The following is a 12387-nucleotide window of genomic DNA, read 5'->3' on the forward strand; positions in this document are numbered from 1 at the left end:
CATGCTCCCAAGTGATTATTTTGTGTGAATATCAATATATGCCTTACTATAGCCTTACTATCATGAAAAAAAGGCCAAAAAAAAAGTCCCAGTAATGCCTTTAAATACAAGTATATGCCCCAAAATATGCTGCAAAGTGAATAATTTGTGTTAAAAACTCCAAAATGTGCACATATCTCACCTTTGACCTCCACAAACAAACAAAAACTCTAAAGTACCCAAGACATAACATAAACCTGAAAAGCACACACATTTTGCAATGCAACATACTTATTGATTCATTATCTTAATTCCTCCACATTTAACATAAAATAAGCAGATGAGGCAGGTAACAAAATATGACATGCCGTAAAACTAAACTATTTCAATGTAAATAGATCTCTGTAAAACCAACAACTCCTGTGGATTATTTGGCCATCTAGGACGAAAACATGTAAATAAACAAACAGATTTTGCATTACAATCCACCGATACGAATGTGCATACTGCACTACGTGGTAGACACTGGTAATTTCTACTGCAGTAATCATATCCCACTCGGTGTCATTTAGTTTGTAGAAAAAATACTGCACACTTTTGGATGTGTTCTGTTGTGTACTGAGACTCACGTGCATCGCGTCGTTTCCCATCAGATCCACCACCATGCCCGACAGAAAAGCCGTTTTACATCAATTGCAGAATGCTGGTTCAGAATCTCCATCCACTCGGCTCAGCCAAAAGGGTGGCGTCTTCCTTTTTTCGGTACACTGCACAAGGACGCCTTTAAAGTATCAAAACAACTGCAAAACAACAGACGCTAAAGTGTGTGGGATTGCTGCAAGTCAACAGTTTGATTGACACACCACTCAGCCTGTCAGCTATCGCCTGATACACGAAGTGGCCTATCGTTGCTATGGACTGCACAGACAGGCGTGTCAATAGAGAGCCAGGCACAAAACGGGCTATTTTCAAATAAGTAATGTCCAACGAAAAAGTGGGACAAAATCTTCAATTTGCGTGACAAAGGCTAAAAGTGCTGTGCAATACAACGTGAAGCGGTGGTCACTGTAGTTACGGGGTGACAAACACCAGCTGCCAACCAGCTGCAATTATATTCTACACACTCGTAAACCCCCACTTGAATGAGATCTCACTTACCGTTTATTGTAAAGCAAATTTAGTGTCTGCAACAATAAGAACCACCGGTGAGTGGGAAATTATCCTCTGTTTCCTGTTTCCATCTTGCCCTCTCGCTCCGTCTCTCTGTCTCCCTCTCTCACTAAAACTAATACTAATACTAATACTAATACTGCCCTAATGCTAAATACTGTATGTTTGTCCTCCTACAGGTCATTTAGCTCAGCGAGACTCAGAATAGAGCTTGCATAGCAACAGTATAGCAGAGAGAAAATAGCAAATGAGGATTCGGCCATTCTGAGCACGACTCTTCATCGTTTAATGAGGATATGCTGCTGTTTCAACGATTTTATATATTGAATTAAATGTATTTGTTTTCAAAACTATCTATTATATAAAGTGTTGTTAATTTCCTCATCAGCAATGCCATTTTATTCAGAATAATAAAATACTGCAACAAATTGTTCCAAATAATGATATGAAATAATAACTAATTTTAAATTGATACCTGCCTCACAAATATAAACAATGCGGGGAAGGGGTGGGGGGTGGGGGTAATTGACGCTGCCGCATGAAAAGAGAGGCAAAGGCGATTATTTACATGATTTCAGAATCTTTTTATTTGAAATGTCAGTGTCCAAGAGAAAATAAAACAGCAATATAAATATTAGCATAAAAATAAGAGCGTAACACAGGGATATAGCCTGGGGACAGGTGGGGGTGGGGTCTAAGCTTTTGATAAGAAAGATAATACAGCAGGATAGAGCAGTATTAATTCAGCAGCGGACGGACTTACACATATATAATATTTATAATCATTTGTTCATATAGACAGAAAGAGAATGAAAGAGGCATTCTTATGGAAATGCACAGGGAGAAAACAACACAGCAAAAGAACGATAAGAGGTTACAGAAGGATAGAAACATTTCTGTGTTTTTTTAATTTTTGCTTCTTTACAGGGTGATAAAAGATAGTAGAGAGAAAATGAACACAAAAATATGCGCAACACATATCACAAGTTAGCTAGTCTACGTGTGTCACTTGGTTTACTTACCTAAAGTTATCTTTAATTCTTTATTTACACTGAAGAGAGTTAGTTGGCTTCCATGGTGCTTAATTACTACATTGCAACACAAACTGTTGAAGAACATCTCAGATTTGTATTTGTAACTTTTTTTTACCATTGGTTTTTCTTACTTTTCTTGAAAAACAAAATGCAACACATTCCCGAACAGCCACGTCTCGTTGGACAGGGACTGAAAATGTTGGACGTGGTCCCTGCTTTACAGACAACTGGCTCATACCATCGACAGGACTGGTTTATTTACAGCGGGAACAAGCCTGCAGGATCAGGGAGTGGAGGGGTGAGGTGAAGGGTAAGGAGACTGAGGTTTCCCATTGCTTTCAGCGGAGAAAAAAAAAGTTTCAAAGGACTCTAGAGTGGTTTCTTTTCCCAAAAAGGACAGTTGTGCCTGGATCTGTTGACCTCTACTGGGGTCAGTGCATTAGATCAAGTTTAGAGGATGGTCAACAGTGGTTCTTTTGTACATTCAGGAGGTAGAGGAAGGTTCTCCCAAACCCCCCCTGATTGACATAATGGTTCCACCTCAGTATCAGTGCCCTGCACCACAACAATACTCCCCACCACCCCCCACGGAACCTTCACTCATGCAGTTGTGTCTGGTCAGGGTGCTGACAGACAGACGGACGGACTACAACGTAAAGACTTTTGTTTCTTCTACAAACATTTTCATCTATACGCTATTGTATCATGATATCCCAAATAAACAATACTTGTTAATGTGTCACATCAATAAGTTTCTTCAGCACTTCAGGATAGAGTGAGAGTAATACTCCACTGAGGCCGCAAGGGCCCGAGGTGTGTCTATAAAGTCCTAAGCACTTAAGTTTACCACATTTACGTGCTTCCCTAAAAAGGAAGTGATACACTAACTCCCAACAACGTCTCATCTTCAGAATACAAACAGTGCATTTCTTTTTTTTTTTTTTTTTGTTTGGCTGTCAACATAGGATATTAAGTAAGGGGCGAATTGTAAGAGGAGGTGGTGGCAAAGAGTGCAGGACATGTCTCCGCCCTACTGAAGGTGTCACCGAGGAGTTTGACCAGCATGGACAACACAGGCTCTGATGACCTAAGATAATGTTACACCACCGCACTGTCAGCCAGCACTTCCTCTGATTGCATGCTCAAAAAAACTAACTGATCCAATTTTTTTTAACTATGATTACAAAAGTTATTACCATTTTACGTCAATGGAATGCTACATGTGCATTACGTTGACCTGCGATTGACGGGAGAACAGAAGACTCCTCCCCTTTGCTTTTGCAATGCTTAGTCTGTAACTCTAGACTAGTATATGTGGTTTGAACCTTATAGAGCATGCAAAATATTTTGTAATACCTGTTAAAACAGCAGCCTTTTATGCACAGGATTTATGCGAGAGCTCCCTGCAAGGCTGATCCTCTAGTGGAGTCTACTGGATGGCATGTAGCATACTTTACAGCTGACTTTCCAACACAAGGAAAGAACATTTAATCCAACATTTGAAAAAAACACCAGCATTTCTGTCTTACTTCATCACTGTGTACAGCCTTGTCATCCCAGCAAGGATCGTTACACTAAATTATTTTTGTCCACGTTCATTTAATTTTGCAAAAGGGAAAAAAAAACATTAACCCCTCATATCCTGCCAACGGTATCTACCAACATCAACAAAATAAGACCTTAAGTAAAGCAGAACTTTCAAAACTAACTTTCTTAAACACCATCCACCATCACCGGGAATAGAATTGATTTAGTGTCAGTGTTTGAACCGTGGCAAGTGTGAGTGACAGCCGTCAGATACCTCATGGAAGGATGTGTGGGGTTAGACTTCTTCATCAGGTCAGGCCAGGCTCATCTTTCATCCACCTCTTTCCTTCTACGTCTACTTCTTCTCCTTCTTGGCAGACTTCTTCTTGGAGGCAGGGGTCTGAGCGGCCTTGGGCGGCTCCACCTGTGCTGTGGCCTGGGGTGGAGGCAGTGCCTGCTGAGTGGCCTGCTGGGCGGTGGCCTGCTGCTGCTGAGGGTTGGAGGTGAGCGTAGCAGTGCTGCCAGGGATGTAGACGTTCTGGCGGTAGTCGGGCACATGCTGCAGAGTGAACTGGGGACTGTAGCGAGTGCTAAGGCCCATGGTGCCGGGCCCCAGTGTGGCTGTAGCCTCACTCACTTCTAGGAGGAAGAGAGACAGAGTGGGGGAGAAAGGGGGTAAGGTGAGGGAGGAAAGAGATGAAACTCATTAGATAAGAATAGTTTGGTTTTGAATGTTCTTGAGATGTTAGAATGCAAACAAAGTATAACATTTTCTGAAACAAGTACTAAGTATTTCTAGGAAAACAATTACACAATTCTTCTCATGTTGCAATGTCATACTGAAAAAAAATCAGATAATTATTCCATATGTACCTTGCATTGTTAGCATGTGTAGAGCTCTGCTCTGCTATCTAACAACATTGTGACAAATGTGTCGATTAAGAAAATAAACATTTTAATTTTGCAGGTAGTACATTATTCAAAGGATCATAATGAGGTTGAAAAAAAAAACACGATTTAAAAGTAAACATTTTCTAAAGGAAATATTTTGCTGTTTTCACATGATGCCCTTTGTTTCTTGATTTTTGTCACGCATGCCCTGGGTCTGTGTGCGAATGACGTAGCTGCTGCACTCTTAATTCTCACACAGCCCCTGCAATGCAGAGCCAGAGACTCAAACGTTCCCTCCCCCATCCTAGATGTTCTCAGCCTATATAAATACACACACAGTACGTGCATAAAACCTGCCTTGCATACTGCGGTGCATTTTTCCTGAGACTGTTTAACAGTGCATTAAATGTTATATTTGTCTCAAATAATCCTTTATGACATGGTGACATTAAACCATGGAGAAGTATGACTATTAGTACTTAACCACTGCGCCATTTGTTCTCCTTTCCCTGAAGCCCAAGGTGAAGCTGTTTCCCTTATTTTTCACTTTAAAGGAACATTAAAAAAACAACATAAAAGTAAATAAAATAACAGTGGAAACAATCACAAAATTTGTGCATAATTTCTCCTTGTAACCTTTTCTTTTAAAGCCTGTTGCTATGTTGACTGTTTTTGTTTGAGAATTCTTCCATGCCCAGGCCCAGATGACAGCTAAAGATGAGTCACAGTGTATGTGCGTGTGTGTGTGTGTGTGTGTGTGTGTGTGTATGCCTTCCGTGCTGGTTAAGAAGTCATAGTCGGGGCAGTGGGCAGAGCCGCCTAAAATGTCCTGCTTATGACAAAACATTGAGCATATGATCATTATGTCCCAGTGGAAAAACACCATTATGTCATGTTATTGAAAACAACACAGACTGTGTACTGTTGGACTTAGAAATACAGGTAGCGACAGTCACTGTCTGCTTTTTCACTTCACACTGTAGACATGGACATGGAGCCACTGATGTGGACATATGAACAGGTTAGGCTCGTCCCCCTCTAAAGAACAACGCCGGGGGTTGAACAGGAAGTGTGAGGAGATGAAGACAACATGAGGAGGTATAGGACTCACCGTTGGCAGCTGCCATCAGGGCCTGGAGCTGCTCAGCTTCAGTTGGGGGTTGTGGCCAGGGACCAGTTCCCATGGCAACCTCAGGTCCTCCGGTCGCCCTGTGGTGAAAGTGAAATGAGAAAGATGTAAATAACTCGTGGTTAGTCGTGAACAGGCTGTGTGTTCCGTGTCTCATGGTGCTGACACTTGTTTGTTTGGTAATGTAAAGGCAAAGCAGCTGACAGTGACGTACACAGCCTGAAGAAAAGTCGGTGCGTGTAATGAGGAGAAAAGTTCACAAACAGGACTTCTTGCAAACAATTACATCCTCTGAACACACTTGTGTTAAAGACTATACGCACGTGTCTGAACACAGACACACAACGTAAGCAGGTCCAAACACACAGTGCAACATTCACCGTCTCTGACACTGTGCCATCAAATGTCATTGGATATTGAACTATTCCACCTTTAGAAAGGAAATAGCTGTCTGCAGAGTCACGCTCACACTCACACACTCACTCACACACAATCACAAACTGCTCAGTAAGCACTAAACATTTCCATCTGGATTAACTTCATCTTCAAAGCTAGTTTTTTTAAAGTCTATGATTTGCCTGTCAGGGGGGAAATAGAAAAGGCAGGACTTGCAAAGTCATATCCTTCACTGTTTATTTCAATTTCCACATCACAACAAACTCCGCAGCAATAATTTCACTGTAATTCAGCTTCTGCCTCCAAAAAGCTAACCTCCAACTATGGAATTTTAGACTGTGCTTTAAGTTGCAATTAAACTGCCTTGTTTATACTGTAATGACATCACACTACCAACAATTATCGAGCAGTTGTGCCAGGAAAACAAAACTACTTCCCCATATTTTTGATATTCTTTTTAGGGGCAATGAGAAACATTTAGGGTATGTTCTGTAGGTCATAACATCCACTAAAATGTGGTGCAAAGCTGCCAGCTGTGTAAACCAGTCCACACATATAGTATCGCAGTAGTTCAACAAGTCTATACATACAGCATGACCATGCAGTGGAGACGAGTACTCTGTGTTTCATTTTAAATCAACTCAACTGAACCTTGATCAAATGATTAGCTATGAGAACAAGTTGTCACATCTTCAATTAAAAAAGCTGAAGGTTTTGTTTTTCACTCAGTTAAAGCAGAGCAGCCTTTTCACCTCACTTTAGATAAAAAGAACGCATCATTTGAAGCAAATTTTGTGTCCCTACGCTTATCATATCTTGTGGCTGTGTTAGCAGCTTCCTGTGGTCGGAATTATCATTTCCTCTGGGTCAAACGAGCCCTGTGATTTCCTTGTTTGGCCAAACACACTTCTGTCCCCTGTGAGATAACCCTGATTCCCAGGAGTCACCACTGTGTTGATTTCAATTGAAAGTAGAAGTAACCGGAAATAGGATTAAAACTCTAAAACCCTCTCAACAGTCGACAGTTAAACTCCAACATCTTTTGCTGTCCGGTTTATACACCACATTGTAAAGATAACACGAAGTGACGTTGAGCTACAACCATCACAGACATACATTTAAAAAAAGGGCCACACTGTAAGCCGCGCTCACAGGAGAAAAACAAGAGCTTTCAGACTGTGGTGAATATATAATGTACAGCACACATATACAAGGCACAGCAGCTCTACAAAACACTGCACGCAAAATCAAAAGAGTCACAGTCCTTTCTAAGCCACAGCAGGCATTGTGGCCTCTATGCACATTGATTGACAAAACCCCATCAAACCTTTAGGGAGGCTAACAGAAGCTATGGATTAGGTACATCTACACACAGCACAGCACGCAACTGCAGTGCAATATCTATATAAAAAGACTTTGAGCCACCATCTGCTCTCATCAGCTGGTCAGGTTCTGGTTTCATCAAATGGTTGCCTTAAACGACAGAGCACCGATCAGCTGAGAAGAACAGAAAAGGACCAGACGAGGTCTAGTTCTAAATTTGTACCTTTTCCCATTCTTCGGTGTCCATCGTATGTGTGTGCCGTACGGCATGTGGGGACTAAAACAAGGTACACAACAAGTTATACAGTCTGAAAGAGGCATTTCTATGAGATCCTGTAGTAAGTTGGTTGCGATTGTGTGCTACACATTTCTGTGAAAATATGCTGAGTTTGTTGAATTTAGTTAATGCAATGTCATTATTTTATAAAAAAAAAACTGCACTAGGTGTTTTTCTGTTTATTTGTTTTTTAGGAAAAGGCCTGGACTCGTGAGGCTGCAAAAACTGGTGTTGTCTCTCACTGGTTCAGTTAGAATGAACTCATCTGAAGACAGAGAGGGAGCATGGAGCAAAAAAGGGATGAATACAGCACCCATCCCCCTCTGGCTCTGGTCACAGTGCCTCATCAGTAGTACTGAGTGATGGAGCACAGGCTCAGAGAGCGCAGAAAGGAGAAGAGAGGATCCAGAGAGGGAGGGGGAGTGGAAGCTGCGGCAGCCATTTTATAAAGCAGGCTGCAAACAGGCAGAGATGCTCATTCAGGGGCCAAAATGAAGTAAAACTTGAGCAGATACATAAATCTGCACAGATGAAATTGATTCAGTGAATGTCTGATGCTTTATTCTGATTCTTATAATCACTCCAAAGGGACTGAGTGTTTTCATTTGGTTCTACTACAAAGAATCTAAGCCAAATTTGGTGCAATTGGATATGTTCTCACTGCAGCAGAGAGCCTCCTGCATGAACAACCATCTGCCCTCCTATTTTTATTTCCCTCCTCCTTTACTTTGTGCAATTGTGTAAATCACATGCCCAGACATTACTGTGGGGTGTGTGCATGTGTGTCAGTGCACTCACCCACTAGGTCCAGGTCTTTGTCCCTGGGTGAAGCGCCAGTCATTGTTGGGCGGCTTTTGCTGTGAAGAGAACAGAAGACGCAACATGAAACCACATCCAGATGTTCTTTGACGAAACCATTTGATTCAAAAACTGTAGTTCCTGTGTGGCAATGGTGTGTGTGTGTATGTGTGTGATCAGTGTGGGTCAGTGTTTGTGATTTTTTTTCAGTGAGGCTTAATAAAAAATAGAAGGATGGAACAAATGTTTGATGATCCAGACACCCATGGTGTTCCGGGAGTTCCAGGAGTATATACCAGAAAAGAAAAACAGAGTTCTAGACATTTGATTTGCCACAAAATACAGGGACATTTTTGAGAGTGATACAAAGTACTACATCACAAAAATAAACAATTTGTCTTGACATTTTTATCCATCCACTATTAACTGCAACTCTACTACAAAAGCTGTTCCAAAGTGAGGGGCAGCCCCCCATAGAGGTACAAAGACAGCATAATGAGTGCAAAAAATACAAGTCATATTTTAAGCTAATGTACCAACATGTAAAAGCCTAACTCATTCCAATATGTTTCTACGTCTCTCAGTGAATGTTCTCTACCTTTGTCCATCCCTAACTCCCTGGCCATGCCACCATGTCTCCTCCATGTCTCTAGTTCTTTTCCCTACTTTGTTTTTTCTTGTTTTGCACTAATGCGGTGAATAGATCCTTGGTCTGGCTCCAGATTCTCTCGCTTAATCGACAGAAGAGCTCCCTGGAGAGAGGGGCAAGTTGGATGATGTGCTGCATTATTAAAATGGTTGTTGTACCAGAGGGAATCATGGAAAAAACAGGAAGGGGAATATCTAAACGTCATAAACATGTGCTTATCTTGACTAAGAAATCAATTTGATAGTTCTTGAATAGGAAGCAAATGACCCAAATTCACGGTAAGTTAGTGAGTTTGACAGGCATTGGATCGTTGAGCAGACTACTGTGGACTTATAATAGAAAAAATATTTCTACACAAATGGAAAACATTTAGTTTTCTGAAAAAATTCTATAAATTGGACCACATGAATTTTTCCTAAGAATTCTCTCTAACTTACATTTTCACCAGTAAAAAACTAGTCTGTTTGATTTAATCCATATATATTAAAAAAAAAACTACAAAAGAATATCAACACATTTCTTCAATCAAAGCAAATGTTGCTGATGTTTACAGTCTATAAATGGACTGGGAGACGAGTCCGTGTGTCGGCATGTAAATCTGTCTCCGTTTTAGTAGATCAGCGCTCAGGGGGACGTAAACTTTCAAAATGGTCCAGCATTCCAGCTGTGTGAGTCACTTTCAGCACGAAAACATTCACAGACACACACATCTTTCCCAAGGTCAGATTCTGCATTCCTGTAGTTGTAGTAGAGGACATCTATTCTACCTCTGTGCCTCTACATGGGCCTGCACTCCTCATGTAGGTTGTTTGACAGCACAAACACATCACAAGCCGACAGGTCATATCTGCAGGCAGTGTTATTCTAAGCTTAAGTAAACTCCAAAACAAATGCCAACATGAGTTGCCACGGTGGAAGCGAGAACAGAAGAAGAAGAACAAATATGTTTCTAATGGATTCAACAGACAGTTCATATTAATGCAACTCTCAAACTTTACACATCCTCCAGTACTACCGTCTCCTGACTGATCTATGAATTATATGTGAGCTGCACCAGTATTAACTTTACAGATGTGATGTATGGTGGAAGAACTACACTAATCACAGAAACATCTGGAATTCCTCCAACAGGTGAACCTTCTCCAAAAATGTCTGGTTTGCTGGTTTGTTGTCCATTTTTATGGTGGCAATAAGGTGTCAAAAAAAAAAGAGAATAAATATCCAATATCACCTGCTCTACCTGAAATCTCACTCTTTGTGCAAGATTCAGTTTCCTGACGCCCACACTAAAGTGTTAGGAGAACTGTGCCTGAGCTGCACCTGGTGTTCCCTCTGCGAAAAAGAGGAAGTTGATTCTAATCTGTGGCTTTGCCTAAGATAATCTGTTAACACACACGTACACACCACACCATGTAACCTTCAGCAGACAGAGGCAGATAAGTTTACTCGCTGCTTGTTTACCAGGAATCTCGGATTTCTCCCATGCAAAAACAGTTCTTTAGGCAAATGATTAGGCCAGTGGGATTTGGAAAATTTAACTTTTGAAATACCAGAAGCAGCACTTGTTATAAATTCACTTTAAAATGAAAACAGAAACTATCAAGGTTCAGATCTCATGTTGTAATGCTATGTTTCCTTCAGCCTTGATGTTTCAGGGCACATTGTCTGATACTGTAAGTAGGTTTGATGCTCACAAAAATCTAAATTATGAAACAACCTACCGGACGTGTCTGCCAAAAAACAAATACTGATTATAGTGCAAATTATTGAAATGTAACTTTAAGTTTAGTAAAAAGGGTCAACAAAATTTCACATGTCATCACATGGTCATATCTTATAGTCAAAGTTGAAACATGACAAAGAGTTTTTATTTATCAAACTGGCTTTAAGTATTTTTAACTCATATGTCAACAAAATTATTACTTTAAACATGTGATTTCAAAAGTGTGGGTTGGCTACCCTAGGGGTACGCTATTGCAGACAAACTAGAACTAGTAAGTAAAATTACTTACAGGTAAACAGACAACCTGCTACTTTAGATCCATTATACTCTGCCTTTTCAGCAACTCTGTTGCTGGGGCACACGTGTATAAAATCATTCTCCTCTCCTTTTATCTATCCATCCACCTCTTTTCCCTCTGTTGTCCTTATTACACACGTGTCACTAGAGCAGTGAGACAGATGGTCGCCTGCTGACCTCAGTGACAAAATAATTCAGTACATTCCCAGGGTCTGTGTTACACAGATTCATGCCAAAAATAAGCACACTAGAGGATTAAAAAGGATACAAGTTCTGATAGGTGGAGAGGAGACACTTGCTATTAAAACACAGTATTAACTTACAAACAAAGACTCCACAGTAGTGTAACATTAGAGCTGACGAAGGGACTACAAGGGAGGAAATTGTATTTACCAATTGACTTTCCCCACAGGACTCATACTGGTAAAAGTGTCTGCCTTCACCCAAACACAAAGAATGAAATTAATGCTTATGTTGTGACTTTACATCCAGACACAAGTCAATTAAAAATGAAATTCAAACATTAAATTATATGATCAGAAATGCCTCACTGATTCTGGACCATGGAAACAAAGCTATAAATTCAGTGGACAACAGGAAGTCAGAGGTCACACCATTGACCCCATGAATTCCTGTTTTTCAACCCCAGCTTCATCCTTTAACTCTTTGCCTCTACCTCTCTGAGCATGTCTTCCTCTTGTCCTTTTCCTCTCCTTTAACCCTCGTCCTCCCAAAACCTCTTTCTCTCCACTCTTCCTGTTTAACTTCAGCTTCCAGACATCTTACTGAGCTAACACTGCAGGATTTATTTTCATCTCTTGTCTCCACCTCCCCATCTGCTAGGAGCACTTGTGTCTCCTCCAGCTCAAACATAGTCTACATCCCCATCTTCTAGAACTGGGTCACGTTAAATGTTAGGCAATGTTTCAAAGTCTACACCTGGCAAATATACAACACTACAAGAACTTTTCTTTCAGATTACTGCAAAAAAGAATAGGAAAAGTAGCAACATAAAACAATATTATTAAGGACTAAGTGGAACTTTTTTGGACGCTGCGATAGGTCACAAAAAATGCATCTTTAAAATGTTTGTATTGCACTTCAGTGTGTTCAACCATACAGCCCCTCCTCTTGGAGAGCCAAATGCTAAGCCCTTTAAGCCCTCACCTCACTGGCTGAGTTCATAAGGTGCTT

At 40.7% G+C, this 12387-nt stretch overlaps 1 protein-coding gene across 36 annotated transcripts in view; it reads right to left on the reverse strand.

Annotated features, from left to right (window-relative positions):
* Nucleotides 1-1712: 1712 nt before the first annotated feature.
* LOC103390856 (protocadherin gamma-C5-like) overlaps nucleotides 1713-12387 on the reverse strand; it is a 130303-nt gene continuing 119628 nt past the window's right edge. For 16 of the 36 annotated variants that reach the window (XM_025063419.1, XM_025063436.1, XM_025063421.1 and 13 more), the window contains 4 exons: nucleotides 8525-8583; nucleotides 7673-7726; nucleotides 5713-5810; nucleotides 1713-4349 (listed from right to left, as the gene is read on the reverse strand). In XM_025063419.1, the coding sequence (XP_024919187.1) occupies nucleotides 4066-4349; nucleotides 5713-5810; nucleotides 7673-7726; nucleotides 8525-8583 (495 nt within the window). In that variant the 3' untranslated portion in view covers nucleotides 1713-4065. The remainder of the gene's footprint in view (nucleotides 4350-5712; nucleotides 5811-7672; nucleotides 7727-8524; nucleotides 8584-12387) is intronic. The other 20 variants (XM_025063448.1, XM_025063430.1, XM_025063446.1 and 17 more) reach the window with 3 other exon arrangements.

This window comes from Cynoglossus semilaevis, chromosome 15 (genome assembly GCF_000523025.1).
Source record: "Cynoglossus semilaevis isolate Cse_v1.0 chromosome 15, Cse_v1.0, whole genome shotgun sequence".
Taxonomy (NCBI): Eukaryota; Metazoa; Chordata; class Actinopteri; order Pleuronectiformes; family Cynoglossidae; genus Cynoglossus; species Cynoglossus semilaevis.